The sequence below is a fragment of the Dipodascopsis tothii genome (genome assembly GCF_038497935.1).
Source record: "Dipodascopsis tothii strain CBS 759.85 unplaced genomic scaffold V1510scaffold_21, whole genome shotgun sequence".
In the NCBI taxonomy this organism is placed as follows: Eukaryota; Fungi; Ascomycota; class Lipomycetes; order Lipomycetales; family Lipomycetaceae; genus Neoaidaea; species Neoaidaea tothii.
In genome coordinates, this window is record NW_027118005.1 from 1 (window position 1) to 18,567 (window position 18,567).

An 18,567-nucleotide genomic window follows, 5' to 3' on the forward strand; every position below is an offset into this window, starting at 1 on the left:
CGCACACGCGCTCCCCTTCTGCGACTGGAGGTCAGCCCGGTGCTCGCCCGATCGTGCAACGAGCCTCCGGCGGCGACTCCGTCGAGGGTGGCTGCCCTTCGGGCAGGCGTGTAGCGCATATAGCCGCCTGCCGCAGGCAGCACCCTCGACGGAGTCGCCGCCGGAGGCACGCCGCACTCCCGAGAATGCGCCGCCACAGGCATATAGCCGCTGGGTGGCTGCCAGCGGTCCTGACAGACGCGTCCGCGCGCGTCACGCGCGGCGGCTATGCGCCACGTCGGCGGCGGCTACATGCGGTTATACACGCGCAGGCCCGAGTCTGGGCTGGCTCTGCGGCTAGCTCGGGCAGCCTCCGGCGGCGACTCGGTCGAGGGTGCTCCCCGCACACGCCTGCCCGAAGGGCAGCCACCCTCGACGGAGTCGCCGCCGGAGGCTCGCCCGTGCCACGAGCCTCCGGCGGCGACTCCGTCGGGGTGCTGCCTGCGGCAGGCAGCCACGCGGAGCATATAGCCGCATATAGCCGCGCGGGTCTGGCCCGGGTGGTGTGGCGGTGCGCGTCGCGTCGGGTAAACTTAATTGAAAGTGTCGGGGCCGGGCAGGCCCGTGTGCGCCAGGTAGGCGTCCAGGCGGGCAGCCACCGGCGCGCCGTTCCAGGTCTCGCCGGCGTCGGTGTAGGCCAGCGCCGGCGGCCCCAGCTGCTCGACCGCCAGGGACGCCGCGACGAGCCCGTAGACGGCCGCCAGCAGCAGCGCGGCCGGGCCGTGGCGGGCCAGGCCCACGGCCAGGCCGCCCATGAAGGTGTTGCCGGCGCCGGTGGTGTCGACGACCGGGCCCGCGGGCCCCGCGGCCGCGGCCGCGACCAGGTGGTACGACGGCAGCCAGCGGTGGCCGGCCGCGCTCGAGACGAGGCAGCCGCGGGCGCCGCAGCGCACGATGACGGCCGCCAGCCGGCCGCGGCCGAACGAGGGCAGCGCGCGGTCGGCCAGGGCCTCGAGGACGGCCTCGGCCGCGTCCGCGTCCGGCCCCTCGACCAGCGGCTCGTCGAGCCCGAACAGGCCGGCCATCTCCTGCGCGTTGGGCGACAGCACGTCCACCAGCTCCAGCACCTCCAGCGTCGCCGTCAGCTCGGCCGGCGTGCACAGCGCGGGCACGGGCTCCCAGACGATGAGCTGGGCGGCCGACGACGGCCGCGTGCGGCGCAGCTCGAGCGCCAGCTCGCGGGCGCGCGCGGCCGAGCAGACCAGGTGCACGGCCCGGGCGGCGCCCAGCGGCGTGCCGACGACGTCGGCCGCCACGAGCTGCCGCTTGGGCGTCAGGTACCGGAAGAGCCGCAGCTCGTGCTCGCCGTAGCCGTTCCACCCGCGGGTGGTTTTGCGCCCGCTGTCGACGCGGAAGAGCATGGCCGAGCCCAGCGCGTCCAGCTGTCGCCGCAGGTCCGGCGGGAAGTCGTGGCCGGCGTCGACGATCCAGCCCACGCGGCCGGCGAGCTCGCCGCCGGCAAACGTGCGTGCGCCGTACAGCGCAAACGTGCCGGCGCCGCCGACGATGTCGTCGACGACGGACCCGTCGCGGTACTCGATGCGGTCGATGATAAACATGCCGAGCGTCGTGAACAGCATCTCGGCGGGGCCTGCGGCCGCGGCCGGCCCGGCCGCGGCCGCCACGGCCGCCGGCCCCCCGCCGGGCGCGTCTGCCGCGTGCGCAGGCCCCGGCGGCGGCGTCGCGAGGTCTGGGTCCATGGAAAATCGCGGTGCTGCAAATTGCTCCTCGCTACTTCACGCCTTCAGGCTACCAAACATCACACCCTGGCCGAGCCGGCTCGGCCCTGGATTCTCGCTCGTAAGTGCTTGGCGAGCGCGCTGACGGCAGCCACCGTGACCGGTCTGTGGAAGCGTGCGGGAGGGCGGGCGTCGGCGGCGCCGGCGGCAAGGCCGGCGGCGTCGACGGCGACTGGATCAGCAATCGCGACGGCCACATCGCCAGCGCGGCCGGGCGACGCGGCGGCGGGCAGCAGCGGGCCGCGGGCCGCGCCGCGGTCGCCGGCGGACCTGCCGGCCGAGATCCTGACGCGGATCGTGGTGCTGGCGCTGCCGGCCGAGCCCGGCGCGTTTCTGGCGGCGGCAGACACGCTGGCCGGGGTCTGCCGCGCGTTCCGGACGGTGCTGCGCGCGACGGAGCACGACGGCGCCGTGTACCGGCCGCTGGCCGCGCGGCTGGGGCTGCCGGGCCGGCTGGACGCGGTGGTGTGCGGCGGGACGGGCGCGCGCCGCACGTGGCGCGGCGCGGTCGCGGCCGCCGCGCGGCTGTCGCGGCCGCCGCGCGGGCAGGGCAAGCTGCCGCCGCCGCGGGTGGTGCGGGCGCGCGAGGGCGTGCCGGCGCCGCGCGGCGTGCGGCGCTCGTTCGAGCTGGTGGTGGCGGCCGAGGGCCGGGCCGGGGCCGCCTACGCGGCGGCGCCGCTGGCCGCGGACGACGGCGGCGAGGCGCTGGTGGCCGTCGGCGCCGGCGGCGAGGTGGCCGGGCGCGTGCTGTCGGGGACGCGGCCCGGCGCGGCGGTGTACGCGGCCAAGGGCGGCGTCGCGGACGACGGCGCGGCCGCGGACATCGTGCTCGAGGTCGGCGCGGGCGGCGTGACGGCGACGCAGTACACGGTGGCCGGCGCGGCCGCCGTCTGGCGGTTCCCGCTGGCGTCCGGGCGGGCGCCGGCGGCCGCGCCGGCGCCGGCGCTGCCCGACCGGGCGTCGGCGGCCGGATCGCGGCTCGTGCTCCTCTACGCGCCGACCATGGTCTTTTTCTGGTCGCACCCGGCCGACAGCCCCGCGCGGCTGCGCTGCTACGACGCGGCCGGCGGCGCCGGACGGTCGCGGCTGGCGTGGACGGTGAACCTGGCCGCGGACTGGGCGGTGCCGTCGCGGCCGCGCGAGCTGTTTCCGGTCGTCCAGAGCTTCGTGGCCACCAGCACCAAGGTCGCCGCGCTGGTGCACTGGTACCCGATCGCGTCCGTGCACTCGGTCTCGTCCACCAGCTTCCGGATCCTCTCGGCGGCGTCGGGCCAGACGCTGCAGGTCCTGGCCTTCGACGCGCTCTCGCCGGCGGCGCTCGCGCCGTTCTCGTCCGCCGCGCACCACAACTTTGTCTTCACCGACACCCACCTCGTCTCGGGCGGCCCGGGCGGCCACGTGCACGTCTTCGACCACGCCGCCGCCAAGCCCGCAGCCATGGTCCCCGCCGGCGCCGGCGCCGGCATGGTGCCGTGCCGCCACCCCGTCTACACGCTGCCGGCACCGCGCGGCTTCCCGCAGGTCTACAACGCGCTGGCGCTCTCGCGCGACGGCGACTGGCTCGTCGCCACGGGCTCCAACCGCGCCGTGGTCTGGAACATGCGCCGCAAGACCGTGGACGCCGTCTACGTCAACCGCCGCAAGGTGGCCCGCCGCGACCTGGGCGTCCGCAACCCGTTTGACGCGTTTCCGGCGGGCGTGTGGGCCTGGGTGCGCGACCGCGACGCGGCCGGCGCCGTCCGCCGCGACGAGCTCGTGTTTCTGCCGCGCCCGTTCGACCCGGCCCCGGTCGGCGCGCGCGCGGCCTGGGACTGCCTGTGCTGGCTGGCCACCCTGCTGTGGCTCCTGCTGGGCGGCAGCCTGTGGCGCGCGCGCCTGGCCTACCGCGACGGCTTCCGCGGCCGCGACACGGGCGCCGCGGTCGCGCTCCCGCGCGTGTGCTGAGCGGCTATACGTTTAGCCGCGCCGGCCTGCCGTTTACCCGCCGCGCTGCGGCGAGCCTCCGGCGGCGGCTATATGCCTGCCCGAAGGACAGCCACCCTCGACGGACGAGCCTCCGGCGGCGACTCCGTCGAGGGTGCTGCCTGCGGCAGGCGGCTATATGCCCTGCGGCTGTATGCCTGCCCGAAGGGCAGCCACCCTCGACGGAGTCGCCGCCGGAGGCTCACCCGCAACGCGGCGGCTATATCGCATGCGGCGATGCCCTGCCCGAAGGGCAGCTACCCTCGACGGAGTCGCCGCCGGAGGCTCGCCCGCGTGGCGGCTATATGCCATGCGGCTATATGCCTGCCCGAAGGGCAGCCACCCTCGACGGAGTCGCCGCCGGAGGCTCGCCCGCAACGGCCTCTGTCAGATGCTCTACGGCTACATGCCTGCGGCGGCCAGCACGCTCTGGTCTGGCCGGCAGGCGGCTATATGATTATGCGCCAGAGCCGCCGGCACAGGTCGGGCACTCGCACCTGCGTCACCATGCTGTATGCTTCCTATATACACGCGACTACTCGTCGTCCAGCTCCCACTCGTCGTCAGACTCGACCACGCGCCGCGACGCCTTGGTCGGGTTGAGCTGCTGGAACTCGAACGCGTTCTCGTCGACCTCGAACTCGGGGTCCTCGAACGCGGACGCGAAACGGTCGAGCGCGGCGTCGGCAGCGGCGGCCGCGCGCGGCGTCGGCGCGGCCGGGTCGGCCTCGGCCGCGGCCTCGGCCTCCGCCGCGGCCTCCGCCGCCTCGGCCTTGCGCCGCGGCACCCGCTTGTCCATCGTCTTGGACAGCTTCTCGGCCAGCGCGCGGTTGACCTTGACCTTGAGGCCGAGGTCGCGCACGCCGGCCGTGCGGATGCGGCTCTCGCGGGCCTTTTCGATCTTCTTGCGCACCTCGCGCTCGCGGTGCTCCTCGTACGCGAACGGGTTGCTGATGAGCTTGGCCTGCTCGTACAGCCGGATGTCGATGAAGAAGCCGTGCATGTAGCTGCGCACGACGTTCGTGCCAATGAGGTGGCCCAGCCCGAGCGCCGCCAGCTCCTTGCGGGTGACGAACTTGTAGTTGTCGTAGACGCTCGCGATCGGCGCCTCCTCGAGCTCCTCGGTCACGTTCTCGATGAACCGGCACCACGCCGGCGCCGGGCCCAGCGACGGCACAAAGTACGTGTGCATGGGCATGCCCTCGTTGGCCAGGAAGAACATGCCTGTGCCGGGCACGTGCGCCACGTCGTTGATGTCCACCGACGGCTCGATCGACGTGTACGGCGTGCCGTCCGTGCGGTCCCAGATCTTGGCGATGCGCTTGTCCGCCGACAGCACCTTGACGTCGTCGCCGACGCCGCCGGCGCCCTCGATCCACCTCACGCTGTGCACCGGGAAGCCGTAGCCCTGCTCCTTGCGCAGCAGCGGCTCCGGGCTCCGCAGATCGTACAGCAGCGTCTGGCCGGCGCTCGTGCCCACCGCCACCGACAGCCCGTCGGCGCGGTACGACACGGCGGTCACGCCGCCGGCGCCGCAGCCGCCGATGCCCAGCTGCGCCACCCGCGCGCGCGCCCGCGGGTCCCAGAACTCGACCGTGCCCGTCTCCTCGGGGCCGGTGCAGCCGTCCAGGCCAAACGCGAGCAGGCCGTGCCGCGGGTTGATGTCCAGCGCGTTGCACCCCTGCACGGCCGCGTCCGGCTGGTCCGCGTACAGGTCCATCGGGTTCAGAAACCGGCCCTGGTCCAGGTTCAGCCGGTAGATCTGCGGGCCCGACGCCGCCACGTACAGGTCGCACGACGGGAAGTGGTACGCCAGCGCGCGGCCAAACTTGGGGATCCGCGACCGTGTGTGAATGCCGCCCTGCGCGTGCAGCTCGATCGACCGGTCGTTCTGCAGGTGCGCGCTCTTGGTCCAGTCGTCCGACAACAGCACAAAGTCCACGTTCTCGGTGTCGGTGTGGCGCGCAAACTTGAGCGACATCTCTGTGAAGTCGTACACGTGGATCTGCGGCTTGTACGTGCCCGTGGCCATGGCGTACTCGCCGTCCCGGCTCAGCTTGATCTTGTTGGACGCCTCCGAGAACTCAAAGTCCTGGATCAGCTCGATCCGCGACGTGTATTCTGCCGTCAGCACGCCCTCGCCGGGAAGCCCACTTACCAGCGTCGTTCTTGAGCGCACGCTTCCGCCGACGGGCCAGCCAGTCGGGCAGCGATCGCGATGTGTTTGTGCCCGAGATCTGGTACACGGCATGGTTGGACCCGGGGGTCGACTTGAGCACCATCTTGGCGGCCCTCTATGCACTCCGCTGTTGGTTCTATGCTGTGCTAGCCTGTGCCTGCTATGCGGTGCCTGCTTTGTGCGGTGCCTGCTTGTGAGGTGGCCGGGCGAGCTGAGATGACGGTTGATCTGCTGGACGCAAAAAAAATTTTCGAGATCCCAATGCTCGAGATCCCGTGATTTTCTCCCAACGCAGCCGACACGAACAGGCGTGTCCCAACGCGCGCAGCACATGCGGCCCCTGACCGCCAGCTGCCGCAGGGTCCGCCTGGACGGAACTGCTGGCGGAAGATTGGGCCGCAACAAGCTCTGGCGGGCCCGTAGAGGCTGGCCCCAGCATCCGGATTGGACTCGTTTGCGCCAACCGTGCTTCTGTTTTCAGTTGTGGTTCGATGGTCTAGTTGGTCATGGCATCTGCTTAACACGCAGAACGTCCCCAGTTCGATCCTGGGTCGAATCATTTTTTTGCGGCAAAGGGTTTGGCCGCCTTTTGCCTAAACGTATGCCCGCCTTGTGTCCCCAAAACATGCAACCAGCGCTAGTCTTCCACAAGCGGATCGATGGTCTAGTCGGTTATGGCATCTGCTTCACACGCAGAACGTCCCCAGTTCGATCCTGGGTCGATTCACTTTTTTGACCCACGCGCCTGGCCACTGCTTTTGGCAGCCATCGGCCATTGGGTAGCACGGCTCAATGGCCAGTTGGTCGGGGCTCCATAGCTCGATCGTGGGTCGAATTGTCTATTTTTCCCAGTCGCCCGTCCACCGCCGCCGCTCGTCCGTAACGCGGGCAGAGCCCCGTCCACCGTAAACCGCGCATCACGCGCACGTCCTACTGCTGCACTCTGCAGATCGGCCGCGCAATCTCGACAGGCCCACCGCGCAATTCGACAGGCCCACCCGCGCCGGCAGACCACAGCCTATCGATAACGCTCTGTGGCGCAGTGGCGCATGTGCTATCGCACGTGGCGCAGCGTTTCAAATGCCGCGTTCTCTCTGCAGGCCGCGGCAATATGCACACCGGCGGCTGCATGCAGTCCTACGCACGTCCATGCACGTCCATGCACTCCGCTCGCTAATTGATACATCGTATATTCGTGTCCTAAATTACATTTACGAGTCGCGGCCAAGAGCGTTCTCGACAACCTTCAGGATCTCGAGGAGCTTGTCGTCGTAGAAGCGACGGCCAACCAGCTGCAGGTTGATCGGCGCGTCGCGGTACTTCTCCGGCTCGTACAGGTCGTAGAAGAACTTGTCCTGCTCGTTCACCGGGGTGTAGCCCTCCTCCTTCTTGTCGAGCTCGACGTCGACCGACGTCACCGGGAACACAACGCCGGGCGAGTCGATCAGGTTCCACTGGGCAGTGTAGGCCCAGTAGCGGGCGGTGCCGTGCAGACAGGCGGGTCCGATGGCGACCGGGCACAGAATGGCGTCGACCGGGTGGCCGTCCTCGGCGCCCGACGACTGCCAGTACTTGTTGTACTCGCCACGGTACGCGTCACGCTCGCAGTGGAGCTTCCACAGCGAGTGGATGTCGTGCTTCTTCACGGCCGGGTTCTCGGTCATGATCCACTTGGTCAGCGGCAGGATCTCCTCGCCGACCGAGGCCATGGTCTCGACCTCCTCCTCACCGCCGTCGGTGAAGTACAGAGCCGAGGTCAGGTCCCAGGCGTAGTCCTGGCGCATGGCCTTCCAGGGCACGAGCTCAATGTCGTAGCCGGGGACACCCTTCTTCAGGGCCTCGACGACAATGTTCATCGCACGGTAGATCGGCGGCGCCGGCTTGACGACCTCGTCCGACCACAGCACGGCGATCTTGAGCTTGCCGGGCTTGAGGACGTTCTCGCGCCACGGCACGGGCAGCAGACCGTTCTCCGAGTGCCACGGCTCCGAGCCGATGACGTGCTTCATGAAGTACGCCAGCATGCGGCGCGACTGCGACAGCGGGCCGATGGTGCCGAAGATCGAGTCGGCGCCGGCCATGGGCATCTTCAGTCCACGGAACGGCACGCGCTGCGCGGTCGGGCGCAGACCGTACCGGCCGTTGAACGCGGCCGGCACACGGATCGAGCCGCCGATGTCGGTTCCGAGACCGAGCGGGGTCGCGTTGAAGCCGAGCAGGGCGCCCTCACCACCGGTCGAGCCGCCCGCGGTCAGGTTGGTGTTGTACGAGTTGTACGTGGTGCCGTAGATGACCGTGTCGGACTCGATGTGCATGATCGTCTGGGGCTGGGTCGAGCGGCAGAAAATGATGCCGCCCATGTTCTGCATGGTCTCGACGATGTGGGCGTCCTCCTCGGCGACGTCGTTGACCCAGGCAACGAACGCGGCGTTGCAGCGCAGGCCCTTGATCGAGATGTGCTCCTTGGCCGAGATGGGCAGGCCGTGGAACGGGCCGATGGGCTTGCCGGTCTCGGCAAAGATCTTGTCGAGAGCCTCGGCACGCTCAATGGCCTGGTCCCACAGCAGCTCGGTCAGACAGTTGAGCTGTCGTTAGCACGATCCGGCGCAGACACGTACCAGCTTCTGGGCCAGGGCCGCGCGGCGCAGGTACGCCTTGGTGACCTCGACCGCGGTGTACTCGCCCTTGGCGAGCTTCTCGATCAGGTCGAGCGGCTCGGTCGTGGTGATCGCAATCTCGGCCGGCGTCAGGACCTGGTCCGCAATGCCGCGCACGTTCAGCGGCAGCGGGTCGGGCAGCTCCGGCAGCGGCGGCTGGACCTTCGCGCACGAGTCGTCGCGGATCTTGCACGCGGTCGCAACAAGGGTTTCAAGAGTGGAGGCCATGGCGATAGTTCGAGATGGGGATGCTGGCCCCGACGGCGGCGGCTGCGGCTATATATGCGCCCGGCTGTCGGCGGGCGCCCGGGTCCGATAACCCTTTGAGTCCACCAATCGACCTCGCCGCACCTTCCAGGCCGGCCTGCCCGCACTGATAGTGGAGGACCCATATCGGGGCTATTCTATCTACCGCCGAAACGGGTTATGCCGGACTCAGTGGCCGTCTAGATACCGCTCCATGTCCCTATGGGGTTACAGCATACGAGATACGCGCCTAGGCGTGCCCGCTGACCCCGCTAGTTGCCTCCGCCGGAGCTGGCGACCGCGTGTCGCTGCCGCCGGCACGTCCTGCCCCGGCCGCCCGGGGCCCGAGCACGCTGGCGTGAGTCTGCCGGGCCAATTGGGCGGCCGCCTGCCGCGATAAGGCCTGCACTGACAGAGACTCATCGATGCACGCCCGGGGCCGGCGAGACCTGCGCCCCGTGACCCGCAGCGGACACGGCTGCAGCGCGCGACGCCGGCGCCCCGCGCCTGCACGCCCGACGCGGCGTCCGCCCGCCCGGCGGCCGCTGGGGGCGGCGCCCGCCGTTTGTTCGCGCTCGACGTGCCGCGCCGGTTAGCGACCGGAACTCCCGATTGGGATAAGGTTCCGGTGCCGATAAGCTAGCGCCGGGCAGTATCACAGTCACGTGTCGGACTCAGCCCCGCCGGGTCGGGCCACGCCCGCAGCGAGCAGTGCGGTGACTCGGCCGGACTGGGAGGGACCTGCAGCGGACCTGCAGCCGCCGCGGCCGGGCCCGCCCGCCGTGGGCAGCGCGGGTCCGCCAGCCGGGGACCGGGTCCGGCCCAGCCACCCGTGCGGCCGTGCACGCCGGCGGCGGCGGCATGGCGGCCGCCACGGGCAGCCACCGACAGCCGACGGGCAGCCACCGGGGTCACCGTGGCAGGTCGTGGCGCCGGCCCCGACGTCGTCTGATCTTTCTATCGCGCTCTAGGGCTCCCGTCAGACGCTGGCGTGGCCTACGTGGTCGGAACGCGCCGGAGCACGTCCGGCGCCCTCGCAAACGGTTACGGCTATCGGGCAAGAGTGTATTCAGGACACGCTGGCAGCGCCAGCGCTCACAGCTTGGCCTTCTTGGGCGCGGCCGCCTTGAGAACGGCCTCGGCCTTGGCCGCCTTCATCACATCGCCCTTGACCTTGAGCTTGCCGCCCATAAACAGCTTCTGCGCGTTGGCCTGGGATCGTTAGCGCGCCGTGTCCTTTAGAGAGCTGGCCCCTCGGCCCTCGCCCTTCGCCCCCCGCCCTGGGCGCGCGCCATGCCTACCTTGCCGGCCAGGAGCTTGCCAAAGTTCTCCTCGCTCAGCGTGAGCGTGATGTCGGCCTTCTTGCCCTCGGGTGACGGGCCTTTGCCGACCTCGCCGGCCGACTTAAGGTCCGCCCACCACGACTCGCTGGCGCCCTCGCCGTTCGTGAGCGTGAATGCGAAGATGGCGCCGCCCTGGCTGTGTCAGCGTGTGCTCGCGCGTCTGGCGCCTGAGCCTGCCCACCTTCTTGATCAGGTCCTTCTTTGTGTTGGCGTCCGCCAGCGCCGCCTTGAGGGCGTCAAACGCCTCGGACGATGGAAACTTGTCTGGCCGGTCAGCTCTGCCGTGCCGCCGTCTTACCGTTCTTGAGAGACATGGCCGTAGGTGATGCTTCGTCGAGTGCTGTCGCTCGTACGCCCGCTGTGATTTATATCGAGTCTTAAGCCGGCGATCCCAGCGAGTGTGGGGACGTCATGTGCACGCGAATCACGATCGCCCGAGGTACAAGATACCACGTTTTCCCACCTCTACGGTCGTACCCCACAAGCATATGACAGCGCCGGCGGGCACTCTGTACCGAGCACACAGAGTTTGCCGCGCTGGAATCTGCCTGACTACAACTACGACTCAGACAACAAGTCAGCATAAATGCAAATGTATTATTCTATGCAACCGCATGGCCCACATGCCAATACCCCGCGCCCAAATGCTGTCGTTGTTAGCCATGATCCCTAAACCGAAACACAAAAAGAGTGTTGGCCAGAGAGGACTGTATCAGACGCGCCGTCAAGCGAACTTGAAATCATCGATCGGACTCTCGTCCGATCTAGCATTAGAGATGCCAGATAAAAAAAATTTAAACATTTAAAAATCATCACAGTAATCGTCCTCTCTCTGAATAGTGCCAGGTGCTTACCATTGAGGTCGAGGCAGGCACACGTCTGCGTGCCTGCGGGCTGCTGGACAGCCAACAAAGTCGGGCCAGCATTAATTATTTACGTGCCAGATTGGCGTGGTTTATATAGCCGCTGGCGCGGCGGCGGTCGTGAGACGTCAAGCAGGCCGCGCAGGCGGGAAATGGCGCGGCTGATGTGACTGCTTTTTTGGGAGTGCACTTTAAACCCTAGTGTGGTGTGGCTGCGCAGTCCCGACTCCCAGCATAAACCCTACTAATCAGCCACATTTTTGTGGCTCGCCGCGCCAAAGCGCCAAATTTTCATCGACGCTTTTTTGTCGTTGGTTTATACAATTACTTCTGCACCTCTACACTCTTTTTTTCCATCGTCAGAATTCTATAGTATCAACATCAGCATTTCAAGATGGGTCGTATGCACAGCAAAGTAAGTCGAATTCGAGCGGAGGAGCGGCCGGCAGACATCAGCAACACGCCGGCCTCGTTGCCGGCGGTCGTCGCGTCCAGTCGCAGTCCCCCCACGAGGGCCTATGCACAGTGCTAACAGCGTATAGGGAAAGGGAATCTCGTCGTCCGCGACGCCCTACTCGCGCCACCCCCCGGCGTGGTTCAAGATGACCAAGGAGGCCGTCGTTGAGCAGATTGTCAAGAACGCTCGCAAGGGTCTCTCGCCCTCGCAGATCGGTATTGTCCTCCGTGACTCGCACGGTGTTGCCCAGGTCAAGGTCGTCACCGGTAACAAGATCCTCAGAATCCTCAAGTCGAACGGCCTTGCCCCCGAGATCCCCGAGGACCTGTACCAGCTCATCAAGAAGGCTGTCGCCGTCCGCAAGCACCTCGAGCGCAACCGCAAGGACAAGGACTCGAAGTTCCGTCTGATTCTGATCGAGTCGAGAATCCACCGTCTGGCTAGATACTACAAGACCGTCGGTGTCCTCCCTGCCGTCTGGAAGTACGAGTCCTCGACCGCTTCGGCCCTGGTCGCGTAAATTTCATTATAATGTACAACAACAATTATATAGTGAATTTATGAAAAGTTACATTGTTAAAGCAGATGCCGCACGGCCGTGCGCGGCCGTCGAGTCGTAGATGAACGCGTATTGACTAAGATACAGTAGAGCCGGGCCGGCTTAGTACATGGACTGTTTCCGCCGCCGTTTCTTGGTGTCGTCGCCAAACTTGGCGGTCTCGCGGCGCAGGCGGCGGATGTTGCGCTCGCGCTCGACCTCGCGCCGCTCGATCTCCTCTGCGGTGAGCTCCTCCAGCAGCGGGCCCCACTCGGCACCCAGGCCCTCCTGGTCGACGCGCCATCCGGCCTCCGCGCCATACGCGGCATCGTTGTCGACCTCGAGCGAGCCCTGGCCCTCGACAACCTCCTTCTTGAGCCGCATGAGCACCTCGTAGATGGCGTGTACGATCGCCGGATAGAACTCGCCCGACAGACCCAGGTCCTGCACAATCGTCTTGCCGAAGCTCTCGGGCGTCAGCGTCGAGCCCAGGTCCCATTCAAACTTGTCCTGGTAGAGGTGCCGCGCCAGATGCACGCTCAGCGGCACAATGACGTGAATGCCACCCGCTTCGGCCGGCAGCTCGAGCGTCGCCACCGGCGCGTACTCTTCCAGCTGCGTGCGAATCGAGTGCGCGATCTGCGACACGTACACCTGGCTAGGAATGTCCAGGTCGGTGCACATCACCGTCGCAAAGTGCTCCGGCGTGATGAGCTGCTCTGACAGATTCCAAAGGAAAAAGTCTGTCAGCCGATACGAGCCCGACAGCTCGAGGTTCAGCCGGATCGGAATCAGCACCGTCGGCTGCTCCGCGGCCGCGGCGAGGTCCTTCTCGGAGTACGACGGCAGCGGCAGCGGGAACACGCGCTTTGGCTTGTGCTGGATCGCGCCCGCCGAGCCTGTGCCCTCGGCTGTGCCCCCCTCCTCATCGTCGTCTTCAGACGAGTCCTCCTCCTCAGACGACGACTGTGTGTACTTGATCGCCGACAGCACCCGCCGCGACGACCGGGTGCCCGTCAGCGACGGCGACGCCAGGTTGGGGATCGCGCCCAGGCCCTGCGAGATCAGCAGCGACGTCTCCGCCACCCGCAGTCGCGATGCGTATGTTGTGTAGTAGCCCTGGGCCTTGCTGCCCGGCTGCGGTCCCGGGGGCACCCCGTACCCGTTGTACGGCGCCGGCGCCTGCTGGTATGGCGGGGCGTAGCCGCCGCTGTAGTTGTATGTGCGTTTCATCGCCATCGCGCGGCACGTCTGTCTCGTGCGCTGGCTGCGCCGTGCGCTCTGCGCGTCTTGCTCCTATTCGCGTTGCGCTCGATGTGCGCCTTGATCGCCTGCTCGACCGCCCGCCTGATCTGCTGCGGCCTAGTCTCTCTGGCAGTGGTCTGCTGGCTGCTTGCGCTGCTGCCACACGCCTCAATCTTGCTCCTGCTGCAGGCTGCCACTGGTATCTGCCTTCTGCCGGTCCGCTGAACGAGTCTGTCGCCTGAATGCGATGGTCTGCGGCACAATCGCGTCGATTCGCTTGCTATCACGTCGTTCTAGCCTCCTCCGCCGTTGGTGATCGCGCAAAACGCAAATTTGTGGTGGTGAGTTACCCGGCACTCGCCCACCCGAACGCGCTCGATGCCGCCGCCCTCGACAGACGATACACCATCGATGGATACGGCCAGGCCGGCAGGCGGTACGCATGTGTGCGGCAGCGCTGCAATGGCCGCGCGGCCGCCCCTGGGCGTGACTGCGCGGGCCGATGGCTACGCTGGCTGGCGCGAGCGCGGCTGACAAACCAGATCGCGATATAGAGATGGCCGGCACCGACGCCCCAGCCACCGGCGCGGGCGCCGGCTGGCCCCAGACTGACCAGGCTACAGTCAGCCGGGCATCGACGCCGTCGGGGGACGACGCCGCCGCGGACGACGACGAGTCCGACGGCGAGGGCGACGACGATGAAGAAGTCGATCCGAACGAGACCGAGTCCGAGGAGGACATGCGTGTCAAGGGCAAGCGCGGCGTGGCCGACGACGGCGTGGACGCGCCGCCGCGGCCCGTGCGCGGCGGCGCGCCCACCCGGCGGTACCTGAACGAGCAGGTGACGCCGGTGCTACTGGAGGGCATGCGCATGCTGGCGCGTGAGCGCCCGGAAAACCCGCTGGAGGTGCTGGGGCAGTACCTGATAGCGCAGAGCCGCGGCGGGTGAGCGGCGAGCGGTCCGGCGGGAGATGCGCGCGTGCGGATGGCCGGGCCGCGACGCGAGCGGACGCGCCGCACGCGATGCGGCTCCGCGCTTGTCAGCCGCGCGCCCTGCGGCGCGCTGGCGGCCGCCCGCTCCGGACCGCGCCCCCGTCCCACCGCGCTGGATCGTCCGCCCGCCCGCTGGGCTGCAGCCGCACCGCGTGCAGCGCGCCCCAGCCACACCAGCCTCGCTCCTGTACCATGCATGTATCTATTCAAATATGGCCAGCGGTCGCAGAAACCGTTCCAGGCCCATCACAAACAGCTCGTTGCCCACGCCGTTGCCCTGGCCGTGCTCGACCGGGCACAGCGGGTTCTTGACGACGTACTCCACGTACAGCCCCGCGTAGATCTGCTCCAGAATTGGGCGAACCACGGTCGGCCCATCCACGGTCACGTCCGTGATCATCACAAACTTCAGGCTGGTCTGGGTCTCGAAGTAGTGCAGCTTGTACTTTGACGTCCGATACGAGAAGAACGACTCCTTCTGGCCGGAGAGCTTGGTTGTCATGTTGCGGATCGAGAAGATGGCGCCAAATATCAGCTTGGCGTCGTCCGACACCGACAGTGGCACATCCTGGGGCGTGCGGGCGGGGCCGCCGGTGCTGCCGCTGGTCGCGCTGGCCGCGCCGGTGCTGCCGCTCGTGCCAGGCCGCAGCCGCCGTCCGGGCCGCTTAAAATCCTGGTGGTAGATGCACTCGCCTGCGGTCAGAATCGGTCGCGCGCGCACGTACAATGCCGGTCAAAGATCCAGAAGCTGTAGATCGTCATGGCCGCGCTGGGAAGGGGGGTGCGTGGGTGCGCACGGCCTGGATGCCGCGAATACTGCGATGCGGTCGCTGGGCCGAGTGTGTAGTGTGGGCGCGATAGTGGGAGCCCGACGCATCACGATCGACGCCGAAATTTTCAGCGACCACAGAACGACCACGCCGCGATGAGAACGCATCCGAACATCGTAATTACGGGCACGCCGGTGAGTTTACAAGGGGGAGAGGCCTCGGGGGAGGCCTGAGAGCGGCAGAGACGCGGGAAACGCCGAGAAAGGGCGGATCGGGTGTGGCCTGGACAGAGCCATCAGCGGCCGATGGCGGCCGTGGCTCGCCCGCGGCCGGCAAACGCGATGGCGGCGCCCGCAGCAGCCTGGGCGACCTTTGTGGCCGTCGCCATTCTGATCCAGTCTCGTCCATCTCCGCCCGAGCCTCTCCATTGCTCTCCGGCCAGATCTAACGTCCAGGGCACCGGCAAGTCTACGCACTGCACAGCGCTCGCCAAGCTGCTCCCCGACATGGAGATCATCGCGATCAACGACTTCGTCAAGGAGCACAAGCTCGAGGACGGCTTCGACGAGGAGCGGCAAAGCACCATGGTCGACGAGGACAAGCTTGTCGATCTGCTCGAGCCGCGGCTCAAAAAGGGCGGCGTCGTGATCGACTGGCACGTCTGCGACGTCTTCCCCGAAGACGTGATCGACCTGGTCGTCGTGCTGCGCACGGCCACCAACCGGCTCTACGACCGGCTCAAGAAGCGCGGCTACAGCGACAAGAAGTTCGAGGACAACATGGACGCCGAGATCATGGACGTGATCCTGCAGGACGCCAAGGACGCGTACGAGCCTGAGGTGCTCATCGAGCTCACGAGCGACACGGACGCCGACGTCGACAGCAACTGCGAGCGCATTGCCGCGTGGGCCGAGCAGTGGCGGAAAGACAACGCTTGAAATGTACATATTTACTGGGTCAAAAACGCCTTCAGCTTCATCAGCGCCTGGTACCGGTGGCTGATTGTGTTCTTGAGCGCCTTGTCCATCTCGGCGTAGGTCTCGGAGTAGCCCTCTGGCAGGAAGCAGGGGTCCCAGCCGAAGCCGACGGGGCCGCGGGCGGGCACGATCTGGCCGGGCTGGATGCCCTGGAAGATCTTGACGTCGTGGCCGGGGCCCTCGCAGAACGCGAACGTGCAGATCGCCTGCGCCGACTTGTCCTCGTAGTTGGCCAGCATGTTGTTGAGGCCTGGCGTCAGCGCGCGCGGACGTCGACTTACCCTCGTGGCCGACGGCCTCCATGAACCACTTGCTGCCGGTCAGCGCACCCGCGGCGCCACTTACATGTACGGGCCGGGCAGACCCTTGTAGGCCGTGAACGACAGCGCCGTGTCCTCGACCAGGACGGGGCCGTCGACGACCTTGGCGGCCTCACGGCACTTGACCTCGGCGATCTCGAGAATCGTGCCCTGGACCTCCTCCAGATCGATCTTCTGCGACGTGAGGGGGCGGGGGGAGTCAGCCATGATGGCCTGGACCTCCTTGAGCTTGTTGGCGTTGCCTGGGGTCAGTACTCGTGGCCGGAGGGTGCTTGAGCGGCGAAAGAGGCGTGCGACAGTCGGGGCCGAACAAGGACTCTGGAGAGCTGCAGACGCGGCTGGCCAGCTCCGGCAGGTCGCTAGCGACCGCGGGTCGGGCCGCCGAGCCGCCAGGACCGGGTCTGGCCGTCGCCCGACCGTGGGTCGGTCGTGGGCGGCCGCCCGGTCAATCTGCGTGTATCAAGCAGCCGTCGACAAACCCGCCGATTTCTCGACACAATTGCCTGGTGCAGGCGAGACCCGGCCTGTAACATCGTAGGAGTCCTTGCCGGAGCCTACTGCTGCTCTGGCCCGCCGCCAAGTCTACTCACCAGTGACGAAAGTGATAGCCTTGGACATTATGAGATCAGTGTATAGAAAAAATTGTCGACGGTGGGACTTCTTATCTACACAGACGCGTCTAGCGTCCTGACAAACATGAGTCAAAGACGCAAGAACGGCTGACAGACAGCATGACAGTAATGGCCACCCGGTTCGCAGATTAGCCGGTCTCCGGCTGGCACCGAGCAGCAGGCCTACGCGGCCGCGCTGCTGAGCGCGTGGCGCCAAAGCCGCCGTGCGGCGGTGGCTTGGCTGTGGCTGCAGAAGTTCGCGTGGCGTATGCAGTTCGTGCGGCTCATGCAGTTCGTGCGGCTCGTGCGGCTCGTGCGGCTCATGAGCCTCCACCGGCTTCTCCGCCGGCGCCTGCCGGCGCCAGCCGAGCCAGGGCCCATTGCACACGTGCGACGTCCTAGCCGAGCATATCGGCCCAGGCACCTGGGCCGGGCAAATTTCGATCCGGCCCAACTAGATCGGTTGAAATTCAGACCACCAACACAAAGCTTTGGCCACGCCTATAAAGGCCCAGGCACGGCAATTACAGTCGCTGCCGCCGGTGCCAAGACTGGTACCGGCGGTCGTGATACCCCGGTGGCGGCACTGACACGCCAGTGTCGCCGCCAGATACCCTAATCAGCTTGCGATACCCCAGCCAGCAGATACCCCGCGTCGCCGCCAGATACCCGTTGGCGTCGGCGCTCCCCGGACGGGGCCAGGCCCAGGCCTGCGGTATGTACGAGCGACTGGGCGTGCTAACAGAGACCTGCGCAGGTGTTGCGCTGTAGACGTAGACCGCCGCGACCGCGGCGCTGGTGGCGCCGGCCACCGGCCACGGTCTGGCCGGCCGCCGTATGGTCCACGGTCGCACGCCCGTGCCAGACGCCCGTGCCGTCGCTGTGTCGTAGCCCGTGACCGGTGACGGCCGTGCGGCGCGGCTGGATCAGGCAACGCATTAGCTTGTCTGGGAGCCACGCCCCCTGATTCTGCCTAGAAATTTTTTCGCCGGCCACTGCACCGACGTCAGTCTCCACGCAGGTAAGCACGCCTCAGCGACCACGCAGGGCAGCCGGCAGTCGGCAGAGGGGCCCATACGACGGCTACGGCGTCTGGGCACCCTCGGCCACGGTCTGGCTGCGTGGCGCGCCCCCCCAGTAGCGGATCCGCTGACCGCAGAATGGCAAAGAAATCCGGCAAAAAGAGCAACAGCAAGCCGGCCAAGGGCTCGCGCAAGCCGCTGTCGGTCCGGCAGGTGGCGATCGGCAAGCCGCCAAGCGCGGCCGAGGTGCTGCTGGCGCGGCGGCGGGCCACGGCCGCGCGCGCGCGCAAGAGTGAGCCCGCCAGTGCGGCCGGCTCGGATGGCGCTGCACGGTCGTTCGGCGACCTCCTCGTCCGGCTGGCCGAAGACGAGGCCGAGCAGGCCGAGGAGGCCGAAAACACTATCATATCGCGGCACGCGTCCGGCGAGGGCGAAATCACGTTCAAGGTTAAGAGCGCGCCGGCGCGCCGGTCCGAGGACGACGGCGAGCGGCGCAAGGGCAGCGGCCGCGTCAAGCAGCGGTTCGACGGCCGGCGGTCGGCCAGCAAGAACGTGATGCGCACGCTCGGGTGAGCGGCGCGGCGCATGGCGGGCCATTGGCCCGGC

General features: G+C 67.6%; 12 protein-coding genes and 2 non-coding genes across 14 annotated transcripts; 7 read left to right on the forward strand and 7 right to left on the reverse strand.

Annotated features, from left to right (window-relative positions):
• Positions 1-572: 572 nt before the first annotated feature.
• Positions 573-1,619, reverse strand: V1510DRAFT_426548 (Ribokinase-like protein; the record flags this gene model as incomplete). Its single annotated transcript, XM_066935164.1, has 1 exon — positions 573-1,619. One exon carries the CDS (start codon positions 1,617-1,619, stop codon positions 573-575), a length of 1,047 nt encoding a protein of 348 aa, XP_066788103.1.
• Positions 1,608-3,722, forward strand: V1510DRAFT_430901 (uncharacterized protein; the record flags this gene model as incomplete). Its single annotated transcript, XM_066935405.1, has 2 exons — positions 1,608-1,750; positions 1,870-3,722. Exons 1-2 carry the CDS (start codon positions 1,738-1,740, stop codon positions 3,720-3,722), a joined length of 1,866 nt encoding a protein of 621 aa, XP_066788104.1. The 5' UTR covers positions 1,608-1,737.
• Positions 3,723-3,788: 66 nt separating this feature from the next.
• V1510DRAFT_430902 (WD40-repeat-containing domain protein) lies at positions 3,789-6,153 on the reverse strand. Its single transcript, XM_066935406.1, has 3 exons — positions 5,899-6,153; positions 3,851-5,861; positions 3,789-3,803 (listed from the first exon to the last, which is right to left on the reverse strand). Exons 1-2 carry the CDS (start codon positions 6,020-6,022, stop codon positions 4,276-4,278), a joined length of 1,710 nt encoding a protein of 569 aa, XP_066788105.1. The 5' UTR covers positions 6,023-6,153; the 3' UTR covers positions 3,789-3,803; positions 3,851-4,275.
• A 251-nt stretch (positions 6,154-6,404) lies between these two features.
• On the forward strand, positions 6,405-6,478 carry V1510DRAFT_t176. Its single transcript has one exon. It is a non-coding gene; the product is annotated as a tRNA-Val (tRNA).
• A 94-nt stretch (positions 6,479-6,572) lies between these two features.
• On the forward strand, positions 6,573-6,646 carry V1510DRAFT_t177. The gene has a single exon. It is a non-coding gene; the product is annotated as a tRNA-Val (tRNA).
• Positions 6,647-7,093: 447 nt separating this feature from the next.
• V1510DRAFT_418940 (amidase signature domain-containing protein) lies at positions 7,094-8,825 on the reverse strand. Its single transcript, XM_066934206.1, has 2 exons — positions 8,538-8,825; positions 7,094-8,504 (listed from the first exon to the last, which is right to left on the reverse strand). The coding sequence occupies exons 1-2, from the start codon at positions 8,802-8,804 to the stop codon at positions 7,131-7,133; spliced, it is 1,641 nt and encodes a 546-aa protein (XP_066788106.1). The 5' UTR covers positions 8,805-8,825; the 3' UTR covers positions 7,094-7,130.
• A 1,048-nt stretch (positions 8,826-9,873) lies between these two features.
• On the reverse strand, positions 9,874-10,741 carry V1510DRAFT_418942 (SCP2 sterol-binding domain-containing protein). Its single transcript, XM_066934207.1, has 4 exons — positions 10,464-10,741; positions 10,347-10,429; positions 10,124-10,297; positions 9,874-10,034 (listed from the first exon to the last, which is right to left on the reverse strand). The coding sequence occupies exons 1-4, from the start codon at positions 10,477-10,479 to the stop codon at positions 9,918-9,920; spliced, it is 390 nt and encodes a 129-aa protein (XP_066788107.1). The 5' UTR covers positions 10,480-10,741; the 3' UTR covers positions 9,874-9,917.
• A 589-nt stretch (positions 10,742-11,330) lies between these two features.
• V1510DRAFT_380005 (40S ribosomal protein uS15) lies at positions 11,331-12,065 on the forward strand. Its single transcript, XM_066931629.1, has 2 exons — positions 11,331-11,443; positions 11,571-12,065. The coding sequence occupies exons 1-2, from the start codon at positions 11,423-11,425 to the stop codon at positions 12,003-12,005; spliced, it is 456 nt and encodes a 151-aa protein (XP_066788108.1). The 5' UTR covers positions 11,331-11,422; the 3' UTR covers positions 12,006-12,065.
• On the reverse strand, positions 11,970-13,566 carry V1510DRAFT_418947 (uncharacterized protein). The gene has a single exon (XM_066934208.1). It carries the CDS (start codon positions 13,260-13,262, stop codon positions 12,147-12,149), a length of 1,116 nt encoding a protein of 371 aa, XP_066788109.1. The 5' UTR covers positions 13,263-13,566; the 3' UTR covers positions 11,970-12,146.
• Positions 13,567-13,634: 68 nt separating this feature from the next.
• On the forward strand, positions 13,635-14,217 carry V1510DRAFT_396173 (Dpy-30 motif-domain-containing protein; the record flags this gene model as incomplete). The annotated part of the gene is made up of 2 exons (XM_066931882.1): positions 13,635-13,704; positions 13,811-14,217. The coding sequence occupies exons 1-2, from the start codon at positions 13,647-13,649 to the stop codon at positions 14,215-14,217; spliced, it is 465 nt and encodes a 154-aa protein (XP_066788110.1). The 5' UTR covers positions 13,635-13,646.
• A 222-nt stretch (positions 14,218-14,439) lies between these two features.
• Positions 14,440-15,335, reverse strand: V1510DRAFT_396177 (Longin-like domain-containing protein). The gene is made up of 2 exons (XM_066931883.1): positions 14,987-15,335; positions 14,440-14,954 (listed from the first exon to the last, which is right to left on the reverse strand). Exons 1-2 carry the CDS (start codon positions 15,021-15,023, stop codon positions 14,464-14,466), a joined length of 528 nt encoding a protein of 175 aa, XP_066788111.1. The 5' UTR covers positions 15,024-15,335; the 3' UTR covers positions 14,440-14,463.
• Positions 15,124-16,049, forward strand: V1510DRAFT_418951 (AAA domain-containing protein). Its single transcript, XM_066934209.1, has 2 exons — positions 15,124-15,225; positions 15,487-16,049. Exons 1-2 carry the CDS (start codon positions 15,187-15,189, stop codon positions 15,967-15,969), a joined length of 522 nt encoding a protein of 173 aa, XP_066788112.1. The 5' UTR covers positions 15,124-15,186; the 3' UTR covers positions 15,970-16,049.
• V1510DRAFT_418953 (inosine triphosphate pyrophosphatase-like protein) lies at positions 15,946-16,952 on the reverse strand. The gene is made up of 4 exons (XM_066934210.1): positions 16,919-16,952; positions 16,354-16,570; positions 16,290-16,321; positions 15,946-16,258 (listed from the first exon to the last, which is right to left on the reverse strand). Exons 1-4 carry the CDS (start codon positions 16,944-16,946, stop codon positions 15,981-15,983), a joined length of 555 nt encoding a protein of 184 aa, XP_066788113.1. The 5' UTR covers positions 16,947-16,952; the 3' UTR covers positions 15,946-15,980.
• Positions 16,953-17,919: 967 nt separating this feature from the next.
• Positions 17,920-18,534, forward strand: V1510DRAFT_430911 (uncharacterized protein; the record flags this gene model as incomplete). The annotated part of the gene is made up of 2 exons (XM_066935407.1): positions 17,920-17,960; positions 18,099-18,534. The coding sequence occupies exon 2, from the start codon at positions 18,100-18,102 to the stop codon at positions 18,532-18,534; it is 435 nt and encodes a 144-aa protein (XP_066788114.1). The 5' UTR covers positions 17,920-17,960; position 18,099.
• Between the last annotated feature and the right edge of the window lie 33 nt (positions 18,535-18,567).

Excerpts from the sequence above, each read along its gene's own strand:
- V1510DRAFT_430902 (XM_066935406.1), bottom strand. The coding sequence starts at position 6,022 with ATGGTGCTCAAGTCGACCCCCGGGTCCAACCATGCCGTGTACCAGATC. Across the intron at positions 5,862-5,898 it reads TGCGCTCAAGAACGACGCTG|AATACACGTCGCGGATCGAG; the intron begins GTAAGTGGGCTT and ends TGCTGACGGCAG.
- V1510DRAFT_418940 (XM_066934206.1), bottom strand. The coding sequence starts at position 8,804 with ATGGCCTCCACTCTTGAAACCCTTGTTGCGACCGCGTGCAAGATCCGC. Across the intron at positions 8,505-8,537 it reads CGGCCCTGGCCCAGAAGCTG|CTCAACTGTCTGACCGAGCT; the intron begins GTACGTGTCTGC and ends TGCTAACGACAG.
- V1510DRAFT_418942 (XM_066934207.1), bottom strand. Across the intron at positions 10,298-10,346 it reads AGAAGGACCTGATCAAGAAG|GGCGGCGCCATCTTCGCATT; the intron begins GTGGGCAGGCTC and ends TGACACAGCCAG. Across the intron at positions 10,035-10,123 it reads GCAAGCTCCTGGCCGGCAAG|GCCAACGCGCAGAAGCTGTT; the intron begins GTAGGCATGGCG and ends TAACGATCCCAG.
- V1510DRAFT_380005 (XM_066931629.1), top strand. The coding sequence starts at position 11,423 with ATGGGTCGTATGCACAGCAAA. Across the intron at positions 11,444-11,570 it reads TGGGTCGTATGCACAGCAAA|GGAAAGGGAATCTCGTCGTC; the intron begins GTAAGTCGAATT and ends AACAGCGTATAG.
- V1510DRAFT_418947 (XM_066934208.1), bottom strand. The coding sequence starts at position 13,262 with ATGGCGATGAAACGCACATACAACTACAGCGGCGGCTACGCCCCGCCA.
- V1510DRAFT_396177 (XM_066931883.1), bottom strand. The coding sequence starts at position 15,023 with ATGACGATCTACAGCTTCTGGATCTTTGACCGGCATT. Across the intron at positions 14,955-14,986 it reads CTGGATCTTTGACCGGCATT|GCGAGTGCATCTACCACCAG; the intron begins GTACGTGCGCGC and ends TTCTGACCGCAG.
- V1510DRAFT_418951 (XM_066934209.1), top strand. The coding sequence starts at position 15,187 with ATGAGAACGCATCCGAACATCGTAATTACGGGCACGCCG. Across the intron at positions 15,226-15,486 it reads TCGTAATTACGGGCACGCCG|GGCACCGGCAAGTCTACGCA; the intron begins GTGAGTTTACAA and ends TCTAACGTCCAG.
- V1510DRAFT_418953 (XM_066934210.1), bottom strand. The coding sequence starts at position 16,946 with ATGTCCAAGGCTATCACTTTCGTCACTG. Across the intron at positions 16,571-16,918 it reads GGCTATCACTTTCGTCACTG|GCAACGCCAACAAGCTCAAG; the intron begins GTGAGTAGACTT and ends TACTGACCCCAG. Across the intron at positions 16,259-16,289 it reads GGAGGCCGTCGGCCACGAGG|GCCTCAACAACATGCTGGCC; the intron begins GTAAGTCGACGT and ends CGCTGACGCCAG.